Below are 17,317 nucleotides of genomic sequence, written 5' to 3'. Positions count from 1 at the left end.
TGGTCTACATTTTACACACTGCCCATTTAAGTAATAATCTGAAATCCAAAACGTTTTTAAATAATGAAAAAGCACATTTTATTTTCTGAACTTTTGACAGGTACTGTATAAGAATCTATGGTTTGTTTTTGAACAAAAAATGTCTCCTTTGTCCATTCCTAGGTGCTGTTGTTTCTTCAAAAGGAGAAAGAGGAAAGCCCTCCAGAGGCACAAGTGAACGGAGTGATTGGAGAGAACTTGAAACCTTGTTGTCACTGTCAAGTTTTAAATGGAAGCAACTACACAGACCCCCTCCGTGTCCTTTTCTCTGCCCAGCTTCCCCCTCGCCTCTATGCCCCCTCACTTTACTTCCTCCTGACCCTCCACTTCCCTGCCCACCGCCGTCCCTGCCCCTGCTTCTATCTTTCTTGTTCTCAGCGCTCCCTGGCTGCTGATTCGTTAAAAGGAATGTTGCAGTCACACTGGCTCACAACAGACTCCGATTCCTTTATCAGCAGAAAAAAAGACTTACTCGCATTACAAGGAGGGAGGGGGACTGGGGAGGGGACTTGAGAAAAAGTTTTAAAAAGCTGTAACAATGAAACTGTGGCGTGAATATGAAAAAAAGATACTGTTTGAAACAGTTGATGTATTCTAGATTCCATAAAGAAGGTTTGTTGTTCCAACAGTGAGCTGTTGATCAGGGGGAACCATCAGAATTCTGCTCCTCAAGAAATTGTTCATTGCTTTCCTTTTCTTCCTTTGGTGTGTGTTTTGGGATCAAAGCAAAGAGGAAAGGTGAAAAAATATGATCATGTTAAACCTGAGATGACACAGGAAGCTTTCAGCTATAACAGAATTTGGAGGATTTTTACGTATTTTTTTTTTGTAATTGATTCCTCAGTTTTCAAAGTCAAATCCCTGCATTGAAGACTTATTTTTATGTTGTAGTGTTCTGGAATTCGTTTTTTTTTTTTCCCTTCCTCTGGCTTTCTTTTTGTCTGTCATCGTGGACTTTGTAGCACAGTCACTGGCCTCAGGTACTGTGGAAGATTGAGAGAAACAGATATTAAGCTCTCTTACTATTATTGCACTTTTGGAAAAAAACAGAAAACAATTACAGTGGAAACTTTAGGTTTGGAATTAACAATTACAAAGAAAAAAAAACTTAATAAAGACTGATCTAGGAAGAGTCCTTCACGACGCTTATATCTGAGTTATGGCAGAAAATGTTGATTTACATGGGGAGAGGATGTCTTCAACTTTTATTTCTTTACATCAGAATAATTTACCAGGAAATCATAGTTTGTGCCTTTCTAAGTAAAATGTTTAAAGCTCAATGAGTGTCCCGCCATGACATTTTATATGATCTCTCCCAAATGTTTACAGAATAACTGTCAATCTGTGAATGCGTGTATGCTTGTGTGCATAGACTTCAATTATTGTTGAAGTAAGCATGATGAGTGAACTTGCACGTCACTATCACAACACACTTAGCAGTTTTCCCTGCTACTGGGACTAGCAACACATCTGTCAAATGTTGGTTTGTTGAATGCACAGCATTTATAGACATGCACCTCTGCAGTTCACATGTTCAGCTATGTGACCGTGTGTGTGAGTGAGTTTGTGAGTGTGTGTGAGAGAGAGAGCATAGCACAACCTTAGAGACTTATTAGCTGTGTTTTCGAAAATGCAGTTTAAAGACACTATAGCGTTGTTTTAGCGAAATGTACACACATCAGACTAAAGAAAATTATGCCAGAGCGGATAATTGGCGTAATGAAAGCTGTCATGTTATTGCATGTGCGCTTCTGCGTATTCGTCACCTGATCTCTGCTCGGTTATCACTTTTAGGAGAGACTTTGGACCCTATATAAAACAGCCAGCAAATTTCTACGATGTACTCATCACAACAGCAGGTTAGGAATACAGTATATTGCTTCACATAACGGTATTGAGCATCTTTTTCTTTTTTTTTGGTGACTTTTTTTTTGGGGGGGGGGGGGGGGGGTGCAAAAAATACACCGCAACAATGCAGCATCGTGTTTTGGTTCACATTTTGATTAAATGTTGTTTACATTATCGAGCCACCCAAAACTGAAAAATATTACACGATTTAAAGCATTTTCAAAATTACAACTACAGTATTTATAATTTTCTGTGTTGGCAGCACAATAAAAGTAGTCCATCGACAATAATTTCTCGCGATATCAATTGGTTAGGCAACGTTTTACACCATGAAAAGCATACTTTTGTTTTTAAGGTGTTCGCTGTTTTTTTTTTATTTTTATTTTTTAACGAGTTGTGGCATTTGCAACGCAAACAGGACAAAATGTAATTTGTATACTACTACTCTACGTTCTTGGGGGTTGATTAGTTCGACTTTAAACAGTCAGTTACACCTTTTTGTTTGGTTAGATTGCTCTGTATTGGCGAAATTATATTTTTGTATGACACCATTTGTTAGTTTCGAAAAGTGGTCTTTGGAAGGTATTAGAAGTTGGGGTACGCTGGACTACATTTCCCACAATGCAATTGGACGCTTTTTTTTAACTGCATTTTTCGGGAGAATGCTTTTTTTCTGGTTTCGACTAACGTGGCCATGAGCTGTACTTCACGTCATCAGCACATATAGTTTCTTCGTGTCTCGTTATGAAGTTGTGATCCGAATGGATTTGAAAAGGAACCGCGACACGCCTGATAAAAAGAGACACGAAAACGGAAATTTGGAACCAGTAGTGGACATGCGAGCAACATATTTTGAGACTTGAATGGCAAGTTTAACTTGGTGACTTTTTTTTTTTTTTTTTGCTTTCGTCAGCAGCACTTCTCGTTCGTGCTTTGTCGGAGAAAGGAAGTAGTTTTGATCACGAGTGAAAGGCACTCATAGCTTGATCATTCTGCGTTACCTTCAGGCGTGTAAAAGTCGCTGGGTCTATTATTTTGTCGATATCTAGGAGGAGGATCGAAACGTAACCTTGACCCCAAAAAAGCTCCTCCTCGGTGATGGAGCGCGCTATGATGTCATTTAAGTATTAAAAAGTGTTTCATTAAGTTACCTCGGATTAGTTTAGCGGGGTGGAGACCCACTGTGTCATAATCCTTCACGGTGAATTAATTAGATGCTAATGCAGCTGATTTTCGTCAAAACTTAGCAAGGTGGACTGTTCGTGTTCCTTTTTTAATGTAACTATCGTATATTTGTAAATAGGACAGATCTCTAAATTGTAAATAAAGTCACTTGACTCACCAGTCCAAATCATCATGGAACCTTGTGTCCCTGTCGAGAGCGAGATAAGGACCCTGTCGCTCTGCCGGCGCTTGTGTTTTGCCGTCGGGCATTTCCTCAATGACTTGTGTGCATCGATGTGGTTCACCTATCTGCTGGTCTACCTGCACTCGGTGTTGGGCCTCCGGAGTACCTTTGCGGGAGTGCTGCTGCTCATCGGCCAGGTAGCAGATGGAGTGTGCACTCCTCTCGTCGGATACGAATCCGACAGAACACCCGGCATGAGACACGGCAAGAGAAAAAGCTGGCACTTGTTGGGTGAGTAAGACAAACGTTTGTTCCAACTTTGTCAGACGACATGCACTTTTTAGAAATCTTGTGAAAATATCATGTAGAAATTCAAGGTATTAATTCCTAAAAATCAACGACTGTCATCTGAAAATATTCCAAATCATAATGCGTCATCATCCATATCATATAGCTGTCAGAAAATATACCAAGATCCCTGTGACATATCTTTTCAGCCAAGTAACCCTTAACCAGTGCAAAGCATTTTTGGGTTAAAAAAAAAAAAAGACTTAAAACATGCCACCAGTGTCTGATTTATTAAACTTATGAACCTTTCAAACTTATTTGAAAAAATAATCAACCCAAAGTGTCCTCTTTTGGCTCATTGAATAAATCTGTTATCAAAAAGAAATAACTTAATCATTAAAATATATTTGTCTACAAAAATAATCAAAGTGTCAGACCTGTTCTCAAAAACCAATAATTATAAATAAATATTTTTCCACAGAAAAATATTCAACTTTAAGTGTCCGCTTTTCGGATCACAGTTACTATGTATTCACAAAAATAAATCTTTAACTTGACAGGTAACAAGAGGTGGAAAGTTTGGTTGAACCATTCTAGTATGGGGAAGAATCTGGCTTTTTACAAGAATGAATATGAGTAACCTACTGAACATAAAATTTGTTTTATGATCTTATATTTTCTTGAAACAAGTAATTCAGTAATTATTTTTAAATGTTTCTTGCATTTTGTGTGTTTGTTTAAAATCTTGAGTACCCCTGAAGTTCCTTCAAGTACCCCCAGGGGTACCCATACCCCCATTTGAAAACCACTGCTCTACAAAATGGATGGGTGGATATGATCTTTCTGGAATTGCTGAATAAAATATGCCTATAGAGATACCATTACAAATGTAGTTCCAAAGTTTCTTAACTCAGACACGAAATGCACAGTACTGTTTTAAGTCTCGTTTCGGTTTGTTTTCGAACTTTGGTTGAAAAAAATATTTCATCATTGAAAACATGTTGAGAACTACTGTCTGAAGGTCTTTGAGTGCATTTAAATTTGAAGGTTTTTCCAAACATCTGAACTTGTCTTTCAAAGAAGAGTGTTTTGTTTGAATTTGCCCAAGTGGTTTTAAATTATTATTTTATGAGACCTCGAGGCACAATAAAGGTTGATTGTTTTTCTTCTTGATCATACAGTCAGATGACTTATCTTTGTGCATCACATGGCATCCAAAGAAATACAAACAATTCCTTAGCACTAAAGTGTAATGCCACAACAGACAGTTACACACACCTCCGAAGAATCATTTTTCAAACAATATTCTGAAAATCCTTTCACTATCGAATTAAAAAAAATCCGACTTGTGAAAGTGTCGTTCACTTTTAGTGGGAATAAAATTGCATCATCATCTTCTTCAGTGATTCTTCATTTCTCCACACCAGGAACCATCTGTGTTGTCTTGTCTTTTCCCTTCATTTTTAACCCCTGCTTGGCCTGCTCGGCAAACACCCCCCAATGGGCCAAGATCGTCTACTTCGCCCCTTTCATTGTCATCTTCCAGTTTGGCTGGGCGGCCACTCAGATCTCACACCTCTCCCTCATCCCAGAGTTGGTGTCCAGCGAGAGTGCAAAGGTGGAGCTCACTGCATACAGGTGGGCTTATGACCTCATGGATGCCCTAAAAGAGAATTCTTATGTACATACCATACATTCCAAAATTTTTACTAAAGCAGTTAAAGGGATCTTGATTTATAAAGCATATTTCATACACAAGGTAGCTTACACATGATTGGAAGGTGCTAAGGACTGTAATATTTTAAAAGTGATTCACACAACCCTGAAATCACATCTCAAATCCCTATGCTTGCTTTAAACTCCGGACTCCACTAATTGACACAAGTTTACAGATCTCTGAGCCGCTTCTGGGTTTTTGATCAATTACCGTTTCTTTAATGTATTCAGGACCTAAAGCATTCACAGATTTATAGAAAAATAGCAAAACTTTAAAATCTCTTTTACTGCTGCTAGGAAGCCAGTATAAAGCCTATAGGACTGGAGTAATATGTTGTGGTCAGAACCCAAGCTGCAGGGTTTTGAACGCTACAGTATCTACATGATATGTAGTGTCTTGTAGTGAATCTCTAAGGTCCACAGTATACCGTTTGCATTACCCTACTGCTGTGCCTATGCTCCCTGACACTGACATTTTTGTCCTTGATTGTGGGTTTAAAATTTTCACTAGCAAAGAATCTCTTCTTGGAATAATTGCATTAGAATTGCCTTACAGTGAGGAATATGTCACTTTACACCATCACACTGCCTTTACTCGACGTTGCTATCAGTGCAGCAATAAGCACAGGGTGTCCCGCCAGTGTTGTCCACCTTGTGATCATACAGTTTAATCCCTGTTGACAGAATCTAGAGAATTCCTCCATTTGTTCAGGTTCTTGCAAACGGGTGGTAAATGTCTCCGGTGTGCTCTATACGTGCCTGCGCCTTTTTTTTTTTCCTCCATCAGACCATAGGTCTCAGAAACTCTGAAGTGGAAATTTGCCAAATTAATAAGATTCGCGTTTGCATGTAACATAAAACGGAGATTTATGTCTTTACTACAGTATATTTTCCGCCAAAGATGCTCACGCCGGTGACATTTAGAGAAGTTTTTTCTAATTGGAGATAATTCGGCTACACTAGTGTTGTCGAGCAAATCAATAAAACTGCACTATGTGGATTCGTATAGCAGCTATTTTTTTTTTTTTGGATACATTTTAACGTACATGGTTGCAACTCACAACTTGTGCGGGTCTTCCTCTGAATTTATGATAATTACTATAAATTTGGCATCAGTTGAGAGGGAAATGAATTGACGGATGGAGAAAGAATTATTCCCACTCTTGCCTGTGTAAAATTGAGATCTTTCATTTAAAATTTCATATTTCTAATACTCAACTGGCAAAAACATGTCAATTCCACGTAGGAAAGACAGAGCCAAGATTTGATCCCAGGTCTCGACTGTGGGCCAGACATGCCAACCGTCATACCACTGTGTGTCCCACGGCCTCCACAATGGCATAAAAGGAGGCTTTGTTACAAAAGAAATAAATGACCAAAGTTAGTGGTCAAATTAAATTTGAGTTTAGGTTTTCACCATTGTCATATTTGATCCACTTGTGGATGATATCTTTACTAATGCATAGTGCTTTGGATAGGCAATTATATTGCAGATAGCTGAAGGTGGCAACACAATTGTACAAAATCATCTGAACTTTATTTGGAGCTAATCATTTACTTGAATTGTAGTCAGGTATGCACATACTGACTTCCATTTAATATTTCAACATGATGGATCCTCTATAGTCACACTTTTTAAGCAAGCGTATACATAATTTTAGTTTTTCAGCTCTTAAGGAATCACTATAAAATATCACATGCAGAACTATATTATATTTTATATTTTGATTAGATAATTTTCAACTACATTGTCACATTACTCATACTCATTACTCACTATGCAATGTGTTTCCTTTGTTGGTTCCCATGTTTACTTGACTATTTGTGGATACAGTATGTATCATAAACCCATGTGACTAAAATGGACAAAAAAGAAGAATCCGGTGTTTTTTAGTCACCACTTCTTCTTAGCTTGGAACTAACTAACTTGTACATCTTGAATGACTGTGATGAAGCAACCTCTGCATACAGCGTTCTATTTATCAATGTCAAACATGGCAAAAATGTGCATTACGTTTTAGCTCAGATGCAAATATATATGATTAGCTAGAGTACTAAGTTACCTGTATTTTTGTTTGGCCTCTGGCAGGTATGCATTCACTGTGGTGGCCAACATCACAGTGTACACTGTGGCCTGGCTGCTCTTTCACTTTCTGGCTCAAGAGGACATCACGGACAACCTGGGCACAGCAGACATTCCTCTGTTTCGGGTCAGTTTTGAGTGGGATTCCAATGCACTTTTCCGAGATTCAGGAGGCACATTGTTTTACTTCCTCATCATCTGGAATGTGGCATTCTTTGTCATCATAGTCAACTGAGTCTGACATTTATTTTCTTATTGGTCTATTGGACTCAGGTGATATACTCATGAATTCTGTTTCACCACAAGGCAAATATTTGATTACCAGGAGAAACAATTTGCTCTGCTACTTACTAAATGTTTTTTTTTCATTGCCTTAAGAAAAAAAGACATATGCTTGCATAAGACAAATTTGTATATCGTTCAATCTAAATATTCACATTCATTCTCAGTTTAAATGTTTTGGGATTAGCGCCCCTGCGCAAACTTACACCTTGGCAGATTGCATGATATGGCACAGTCAGCGCTTTTAATTAGTTCAAAACTAAAACTTACTGTGCAGTAATTATTCAAATATTTTTGTCTCAATATGTTGGTATGATGCAGTCTTTTTCAAATTGTATGGCGGGGGGTGCAAATGACTTTTTGTTTACTTTTAGGGCTTTTCAAAACACAATTACTGGTTTAAATCTATAATTATTCTGATATCAATCATTTACAAGCCTCAAATTGTGCTGTAAATCCTCAAAATGTCATCCTCTATTCTCAAACAGACTATCATTGTGTTGAATCAAAATGAGACATCTCCAAACATCTTATTTGATTTTTAAAAGCATTAATATATATTTTTTAGACAATTTGGTGACCTGTTATGGATAAAAACAGTAAGTGTAACATGAAAAAAGTTAGAGCAATATCTGCACTGTCAACTTGAAAAAAAAGGCAGCATGTTGCATACTGTTAAAAATCCCCTTCATCGTTTAATTACCAAAATAATTGACAGATTCATCGATTATTGAGATAATCATTAGTTGCAGCCCAAAAAACACCACCATTTATTAAAAACCCCAGATGTACCCCAGACCCACATTTTGAGAACCCTGGGCAATCGGCAGTTAAGTAGATTAGATGGAGGAATGCAATGACAGAGCAAGTCTTAATGGGGCCCTAAAGAGAAATTGATTTGGGACCTCCTTAATCCTGCTGCTGCACAGTCACCTGGGCTTGACGAGTATTTCCATTATAATAGAATTGAAAATGAATGGATGGAACTAGCCAGTAACTATAAGTATTGTGTTTTTTTTTTTAAGTATTAAAAAGAAAAAAAACAGGTTGTGGCAATGCTGGAGGTATTCACCGTACATACGCACTGACACTGCCAGACTTTGAGATCTTCCCTGCCCAACAGATGCTGGCTCTCATCGTACTGGGCGTTGGAGCAGTGTTCTCTTTCATATTTCACATTGGCACAAAGGAGAAGACGGGAGACGTTCCCCTGCTCACACCTTCCCCTGATGAGGATGCACCGCCTGTTCGAGTGCTGCAATGGAAACACTGGTTTAAAGAGCCTTCTTTCTACCAGGTGACAGACAATTTTTTTTTCACCTGTCTAAAAAGTTTACAGTTGTTTCCAAATTTTTATAGGTCACAGATATAACACTTACATTATACAGTATGATTGAATGAATGAGGTGAGCAAACATGTCACGATAATATCATTGTCAATAGATGTAAGACAGTAGTAAGACAGTAATATAAAGCAATACTTATGGGTAAAAGTCCATAATAAAAACAATTGAAATTTTAAAGGATTATGTGCTCGTTTCTCATTTCATGAGACTAGTACCCATCTTAAATAAAACTCCCAATTTATTTTTCAAAATTGTTCAGTCCTTGTTCTCAGCTGGAAATATTGCAGATGAATAGGATTTATTCTTATTTTTTGTTGTTGTTTTGCTTCGTTTTGCTGAGTTTATTCCCATGTGACTTCAGGAGTTACCCCAAGCCAAACCACAGTTATGGTATTTGGCATCACAAGGCAGCCATGCCAACGGGTTGGGTGGCGGGGTTGTGAGTGATGACGATTGTGGGGGCTCATGACTGATAGGTAGGTGCCCTACAGTCATCTCAACTGGCAGGTTGGATGCGTAACCTGAAGTAAGTTGAACCCTTCTGGGTGGGTCAGGAATGATTTTGATGTTATGAACGGTGTGCCATGAACTAAGATGTACAGTGATGCAACAATACTGTAGGTTGTCATGCAGCACTGTACGTGCTCACTGTACCGACTTTTTAATATATAATCTATAGTAAATCTGTGTTAGGTTGTTTTTTTTTTTTACCCATGAAACTGTATTTACTGTGGTTATGACTTCATTGCTATGTTTGGTTAGGTGAGTTCTACACAGTTCTTTTGACACAGCTCGATTTTTAGGACAAATTTGTCACTGCTCGCAGTACAAATGAATGAAAGACTAGACATGCATCTCAGGTCTGATTTTTCTTTTAATTTGCAAATAACAATACCTTGACAAAAATGTGTCAAACTGTATTACTATAATAGTACCGTATTTTACGCACTGTAAGGCACACCTAAAAGCCTTTTTTTTTTTTTTTTTTAAAAAGCCGATGGTGCGCCTTATAATCCGGTGCGCCTTATATATGGATCAATATTGAGATAGGGATTCGTAGATGGTGAATGAACTGATAAAGTAAACTTTACCTGTTTCTTTTGTGTGTTAGGGTTAGGGTTAGGGTTACATTTGAACAAGGTTGGTCATATTGACATTGAGTTATTATGCTATTGAGAGTTTAGAGTTATTATTTGAGTTATTATTGTTATTATTTTGAGTATTACTATATTGTGATTGCAGTGGAGGAAAAGTTCCCTGATATAAATGTTGCACTACATGTTGTACCTTGCTGTTAAAAGATAAACTGTCAGGGAATTACTCATAAAATAAAACATAAGACAGTTGTTTATTCAATTTGGGAGTGAATGGAATTGTCAGAAAGCCGGTTTGTAATCTACTAATAAAGTTTGATTGCTTCTACTGTTGGCACCTTATAATCCGGTGCGCCTTACAGTGCGGAAAATACGGTAATCGGGACACCTTTGCACCTCACAAAGATGTTTTCACACTACATATTGAGTGAAGAACTTTGCTAAAAATCGATGACATCTTGATGTAATTTCAGTTTTGCAGCCATATTTTATGCAATTGTGAATTAATTTTGTCATACGATGTTCATTTTTGTACAGCGTTGTCACATTCATCCTGTTATAAAAAAATAATCAAAATTTTTATATGTAATTCAGAATTTATATGAAATGTCCCCAAATTGAGAATATAAATGAAAAATAAAATAAAATATTTGTACTTAATATCAAGTCAACCACATCACATCACACCCAAACGGTGCGCTGTAAAGTCTACCTTCAAAATAAACACATCAAATAATACATCGACAATGCAATGTTCATAGTTCACTGCGACACACTTTTGTCTTTTGTATGATTCCCATATGATGGATAGGTTTTTTTTGTGCCTTCTATTGTGCTTTCTGCTGAAAGAGCAATTAACTTGTTCTGCCAGTAAATATTTACTGGAAATGCCTGAATATATTTCCAAGAAATATTTTTAATAAATTGTCAGTTTCAGACAAATTGAGTGAAAGTGGATCATTTTCACTGATCTGTCGCCCTGGTGTGAAATCACTGCCCTAGAAAATGTTTTCAGTTTGAAGCATTGACATAGAGGATATGGTAGGGTTTTCTTTTTTTCATGGGTCCCTAAATCCTTGACTGCACCCCTGTCACAAGGTCAAATGATCCTATTAAATGATTTTTATCAGCACAGTGGTGAATTCAGTGCCACTGCGTCATCTGGATTGAAATGCACTAGGAAGCACATTTTAAAAGCTGAAATTGCAAATAATTGAAATAGCTTAAAAAAAAACGAAAGCAGCATGTAACTGATTCTCATTCCCATTTTTCATTCAAGGTGGCCTTCCTCTACATGTGCACAAGACTGATAGTCAACCTGTCCCAGTCATATATCTCTGTTTATCTCACCAACTCATTGTTGCTACCAAAGGTAGGCAGTTGTTCTACATCATGAGATGATTTCTGTCTATTGCAGTCTAACACGTACCTTGTCTAACAGAAATACATTGCCATTATACCGCTTGTGATGTATGTCAGCGGCTTCGTTAGCTCGCTGACCATGAAGCCAATCAGCAAGCTTGTCGGCATCAGTGTGAGTAAACAACCTCTCTTCAGCTTACAATATACTGTAATCAGAAAACCCCTCGCTATTTTCTTTGTGAATTTTGCTATACATCGAGGAAAAAGACACTTTGCTACAATGTAGCCTTAAATAAGAACTGTCCAGAGGGCTATTCTCACTTTTATGAGATATGGTAGATGGATTGTGTGATTTTAATACAAAAACCTCAAAACAATTCTCAAAATTAAGCAGTAACGTGACTCACTTAGAAATCATTTAAACGAAAATCTTTTCTCAGTGCTTTTGATAATGATCTTTTGTGATGAAGTTAGCTTTTGCATTAGATATCATTACAATCATGTGCTGAATGCATGATATTTTTGTAGGACACAATGTACTTTATTTTTCAGATGATGTATTTTGTCGGCCTGCTGCTGGTGATTGGCTTTGCCCTGTGGGTGTTTTTTGACAAAAACATGGGTGCGGAAAGCATCTATGGCGCGGCTGTGCTGCTGGGAGCTGGCTCAGCTATCATTCTGGTCATGTCTCTCTCCATGACTGCCAAACTCATCGGGGAGCAAACAGTAAGTTTGGGCAAGACGCGCCTGAAAACTGACACCCCCTTCAGCTTCTTAAGAAAGATAAGCAGAATTGGTCCTGCTGAGTCATGCCTGAGCTGTTTCCACATTGTTATTTATTTTATTTATTTTTGTCTTTTTTTTGTTTTTCAAAAATGTTGGACTTTGAAACGATTTTTTTTTCTTTCCTGGGGACCCGTACAAATTGCTGCCACAGTTTACCATTACACCAAAACTACTAATGAATTAAAACCAAACACAAATGAATAAGTATATGTTCAAAATAGAGATTTGTGCATTCTCTTTCGTTTTTAAAGGTGTATTATATGTATCACTGCACAATTTTGCCATCACAATTTCAACACTAATGGCAGTCTTATGGTCGCTCTATTTTGGAGATACACTTTTAGGCTCCAAAGGTTCAAAATTGAATAGAAAGGTTGATTCTGCAGCTTTACAAGCACATTTGCTCTTTATTTACAGTAGGACCACTTGCAGTTTTGAAAATTCACTCCATTGTACTGTGAATAGTGGCTAGCACAATTACCTCAATTTAGGATGATGCCCACCTGTTAGTTGTGTAAGTATTTTAAGTAGTAAGTAGTTATTCCTTCAGGTCTGAGACCCCACATTTAATTTTCATCAGCATACTTTGGCAGGTGTTTAGAGGGATAAAAGAGCAAACAGGAGATCTGTTGCTTCGGAACCTTCCCTCTCCTTGTGCTTTTTTTTTTGTCTAAGATAATCATTTCATGTCAAGTATCAGAACCTTCACAAAGTGCGTGTGTGTTTTTCGACAGCAAAGTGGTGCCTTTGTTTATGGATCGATGAGCCTCACAGACAAGGTCGCCAACGGTGTGGGTGTCATTATCATTCAGAGTATCAGACCGTGCAGGTAAGCGTCGCTGTTCCACACATTCTCATGTCACCTATTGTTAGTAACGTCAGCACTTTTAAGAAGCTAGTCTCATTTGTTTGAATATTTCTTTTCAAAGAGGAAAAGAATGGCAGTGGTATATTAAAGTTTTGGATCTACAATAATAGAAATAGAAATCATTTATCATGATTTCTACATGAAGTATATAATTGAATTCATATGATTTATGGAGATGGATGGATGGATGGATGTAATTTTTAAAGAAAGAAAGACTTTGATTTAATCTTGCCCTCTAATTTTTCCATTTACAAGAAATTAATAGTTCGTCCAGCCAATCATTTGAAGTCCATTTATCCTCATTTAGCCAAGTATTCTTGCGTGACTTCAGTGAAATAGTGCTAAAGGGTATTGGCATTGAGTCAAAGTTTGTATTTCTTTTACTTTGCTGTTTGGAATGAACGGTTTACTTGTTCTCAACAAACGCTGATGCAAGAGGGCTCAACATTTGCACACATTTGTGAAGAAAGAGTATCGCTATTGTAAAATTCGCACTGTAAGCCACTACTTTCGCCCCCGGCTTTGACCCTTGTGGTTTAAACAATGACACAGCTGATTTGTGGAGATTCCTGACCTAGGAATTCTGAGCTTCTTTCTAACTTGACAAATTGTTTACAGTTCACAAATTTTTAGATGTCCTCCATTTTGACTCTTTGCTTTTACAGGTCTGTAAACAGTTGTGTCCTGCTCGAGCCACAGCCATGTTAAAATGTTAACATATTTCTGTCTATTTCGTTTTACCAGTAGCAGTATTTTTGAGGAGGGCCAATGTGTTTTATTTCTCATAAACATTTAGCTATACATTTTCTACTGCTCATTTTGGGTCGGGTCCAATGGCAGCTGCCTCAGCAGGGAAGCCCAGACTTCTCTCTCCCCTCCCTCCTTTTGTCCAGTTCTTCAAAAGGAATCCCCAGGTGCAAGAGACAGTCTCTCCAGCGTGTCCTGGGTCGTATCAAGGACAATCTTCTGGTGAAATAGGCCTGGAACACCTTACCAGAGAAGCATCCTAACATGCCCAAGCCATCTCAGCTGGCTCCTCTCAATGCGGGGGAGCAGTGGCTTGATTCTGATCCCCTCCCGGATGACCGAACTTCTGACCCTATCCAATGATACCACCAAATCCAATGATACAACCTCAAGTTTGATCATCGAATTGCAGCTTAGGGTGTCCTGTCGCCAAGTGTCCATGTGACCCTCCCTATGTTCGAACATGGTGTTTGTTATGAACAATCAGTGACGAGCCAGAAGTCCAATAGTAAAACCCTGCTCTGGTTCCGGGGTGGGCCATTCATCCCAATTACGCCCCTCCAACTCTGTCATCTTCCATGTGAGCATTGAAGTCCCCCCGCGGAACGAGGGAATCCCCAGAGGGGGCCCTTTCCAGCACACCAAACAACCCACAACTTTTCTGCGCGTCTCACCATGGGCAACTCCACAGTGGAAGACAGTACTACGCTTCGTGGGAGCACTGGTAACAGAGCTCAAGCTGTGTGTGGAGGCGAGTCCCACTATATCTCGTCATAACTTCTCCGTCTCAGGCACAAACTTAGGCTCCACTGCTTCGCTCTCTTTGCACCTGATCCTTTTGGCGCCTCCCAGAGGTGGCGAATCCATGGAAGGTGGTACTCACGTTCCCTCTTCGGGCTGTACCCAGGTAGGCCCCATGGGTGCAGGCTTGGCCACCAGCCGCTTGCCAGCGAGTCCCACCTCGAGTCACTTAGGACCTGGTTGACCCTGCCAGGGGCATAAAGCTCCGGACAACTTAGCTCCTAGGACCAATGGGACACACAAATCCCTCCACCACAATAAAGTTACGGCTCACTGAAGGCCATGAACATTTAACCAAACTATATTTAGCAGTTGATCTTTGTCAACTGTGGGTTTGTGCCTCCAAGACTTATTTGTGGTTATTGGACCTACAAACAAACTCAACATGCCTTTTCACAGTTACTGATAATAGTATTAGTCATGCTCTGACTGCCAAACAAATTTATGGACTAAGTTGGCATCATTATCAAGGACATTTTAAACCAATGTTGCTGTAGAATAAACATGGCAGTAGCACGTCCCAACAGCACAACTAACAAAACCTGGAGTCACACTGTTTTTTCTAACTACTCTCTGCAAACAAGTTTTTTCTAACTACTCTCTGCAAACAAGTGAAGCTGCTGATGAAATTCCAGCAGTTGGAATTTGTTAGCAGAACTGTGCAATTAAATCTATTTGTGTTACAATACTGCCACCTTCAGGATGAAGTGTACCAACCAGTTAAGTGTGTGTGTCATAATCTGTATGATTTAAGTATAAATCTACAATTCACTAATGAAAACATGTTAATTGTGTACGTGTGAAATAGATGCCCTATGAATTTATGTGTGTTTCCCTCTTTTTCTCATCCACAGCACAGAAGCTTGCTGCCCAGCGTGCATTTGGTTTTATCGTGACGTCATGGCAACAGTAACAGGAGGAATGGCCTTGGCTGCCGCAGTTGGCCTGTTAACAATTCTCATTTGGCCCCTCAAGACAAGGAAAAATGAATGATTGATTATGAGCATCATTCCTAAATTGTGCTTTGAGCCTAAAAAACATTTGATGTTTAATGCATTGTATGCTTCACACCTTTATGTAGGTTTCATCCTAAAATACATTTGCACACAATTTCACTGCTTTATTAGCTGTTTGTTAAAAAAAAGTCTTCAGTTTTTAACACCTAAGGCCAAACCTCCTACATATTGAATACAATATAGATACAATATCTAACCTCATTTTTCATGATGTTGTCTCTCATTAACAGCTAACATTATATTACACATTAAGACACTAAACACAACATTGCTCAACTGCATTTCAGAAAGTGTTTGCTTTAGTATCTGATATTTTATACAGTACATGTTTCATTATATTTAATTATTTTATCTGATTGGCAGAAAGAAATCACATGATTGTACAGCCTTATGTGAGATGTGTTTCATCCATTTGAAATGATGTCAAATGAGTGTCCCTTTCCTTATAAAAGGGCAACACAGAGACCAAATTTGTCAATCGAATAATAAAAATAAGACTATGAAAATAAAAAAAAAATAAAATAAAAGAGAATGTGTGTTTGCCTGAATGTCCAGCTTTTCTGCCTCTTTACTGCTTGGAAAAAGACAGGAAATCACAAAAATTAAGACCAAATGTGACTGTAAATGGAATAACATTCCAGTATGCAGTAGGGAGAGCTAGTTATCCTCTCAGAGAAGACACATTGTGAGCTGAGGTGAGCACCAATGAACTATTTTTCACAATCCAGAAGAAAAAAAAAAGTATAACTGTATATTTCATAATAAACTTATTTTAGATAAAAATCTTTACAGTTATTGTGGCTTTGTTAGGGGAGAGATTAAAGCATCTGGTCATACCCCATTCATTGTTCTGTTTTAGGATAACTAAGATAGAGCTAGCTTTAGTAAACATCGTAGTTTGGGGTCATGTCTATTCAAAAATAAATGCGAGGTAACAAACTAAGGAACACTGCACAATGAAGATATAAAAAAAAAGGCTGGTACAAAAATAAAAACCTTGGATGACCTCTCTTTAAAAGAAGATCAGTTCCTGTTTCTGGTCTGTGTGGAGCCACTAAGGAGAAATCTGGGTGCAGTGCAAAATATGCAATGGATGGGCCCTTGAAGTGTTTACCCCTGACAAATCAGTCTACATTTGCCAGAATTGCATTTGGGATGAGTGTCTTGTGGCTGTAGTTAAAAATTTGAAGCTACCTGGACTTTAGTCCAATGTGTGTTGCACTATTTTGTGTTAACATTTGTTCAAAGGCTGGCGTCTTCAAAGTCAATAATAGATATTGTCTATGTCTGACTTGTTCACTTTCAAGTAAAAAAAAAAAAAAAAAAAATCCTTGTTTTATTTGTTGCGAATTCAATCTCATGCCATGTGTGACAACGTAGCCCATGTTGGGGCAACATGTCACATGCTCACTTTCCCTCTGATAGTTTATAACTGAATACAAAAATTATACGAATCCAATATAAGACTGGTTTTCATCACATTTTGTTTACATATTGTGTATTGATTCCAAGAAATATATCAAAACATAAATAGAGTGACATTGTCTCTTTCTGTACTGTGCAGACCTGTGCAGAGGCCTGTCGTCTTTTTTGTTTGCACCTGAATTAGTGTACCAAAATTAGGAAGGATCAAATAAGTATCGCGAGACCCTGTTTTCATGGTCTACACTCAGACTGAAAATTACAATCAAAT

At 38.1% G+C, this 17,317-nt stretch overlaps 2 protein-coding genes and 1 long non-coding RNA gene across 6 annotated transcripts in view; 2 read left to right on the top strand and 1 right to left on the bottom strand.

Moving 5' to 3' along the window:
* Positions 1-1,319, top strand: part of csnk1g2b (casein kinase 1, gamma 2b) — a 33,472-nt gene extending 32,153 nt beyond the window's left edge. For all 4 annotated transcript variants that reach the window (XM_088425227.1, XM_088425225.1, XM_088425226.1 and 1 more), the window contains one exon: positions 163-1,319. In XM_088425227.1, coding sequence (XP_088281353.1) covers positions 163-217 — 55 coding nt within the window. In that variant the 3' untranslated portion in view covers positions 218-1,319. The remainder of the gene's footprint in view (positions 1-162) is intronic.
* LOC148417156 (uncharacterized) lies at positions 614-3,506 on the bottom strand. Its single transcript, XR_015866934.1, has 2 exons — positions 3,230-3,506; positions 614-1,022 (listed from the first exon to the last, which is right to left on the bottom strand). It is a non-coding gene; the product is annotated as an uncharacterized LOC148417156 (long non-coding RNA).
* mfsd12b (major facilitator superfamily domain containing 12b) lies at positions 2,075-16,270 on the top strand. Its single transcript, XM_088425223.1, has 9 exons — positions 2,075-3,526; positions 4,951-5,161; positions 7,329-7,449; positions 8,728-8,901; positions 11,324-11,416; positions 11,486-11,578; positions 11,959-12,132; positions 12,927-13,021; positions 15,463-16,270. Exons 1-9 carry the CDS (start codon positions 3,244-3,246, stop codon positions 15,599-15,601), a joined length of 1,383 nt encoding a protein of 460 aa, XP_088281349.1. The 5' UTR covers positions 2,075-3,243; the 3' UTR covers positions 15,602-16,270.
* Positions 16,271-17,317: the final 1,047 nt, after the last annotated feature.

The sequence above is a fragment of the Hippichthys cyanospilos genome, chromosome 10 (assembly GCF_059441005.1).
Source record: "Hippichthys cyanospilos isolate Australia breed blue-spotted pipefish chromosome 10, RoL_Hcya_1.0, whole genome shotgun sequence".
In the NCBI taxonomy this organism is placed as follows: domain Eukaryota; kingdom Metazoa; phylum Chordata; class Actinopteri; order Syngnathiformes; family Syngnathidae; genus Hippichthys; species Hippichthys cyanospilos.
Note: the sequence above shows the minus strand (reverse complement) of the source record. Positions and strands in the feature narration are given on the sequence as shown.

Coding starts and splice junctions, on each gene's coding strand:
- mfsd12b (XM_088425223.1), top strand. CDS start 3,244: ATGGAACCTTGTGTCCCTGTCGAGAGCGAGATAAGGACCCTGTCGCTC. Junction 8,902..11,323: donor AAGAGCCTTCTTTCTACCAG/GTGACAGACAAT, acceptor TTTTCATTCAAG/GTGGCCTTCCTCTACATGTG. Junction 12,133..12,926: donor AACTCATCGGGGAGCAAACA/GTAAGTTTGGGC, acceptor GTTTTTCGACAG/CAAAGTGGTGCCTTTGTTTA.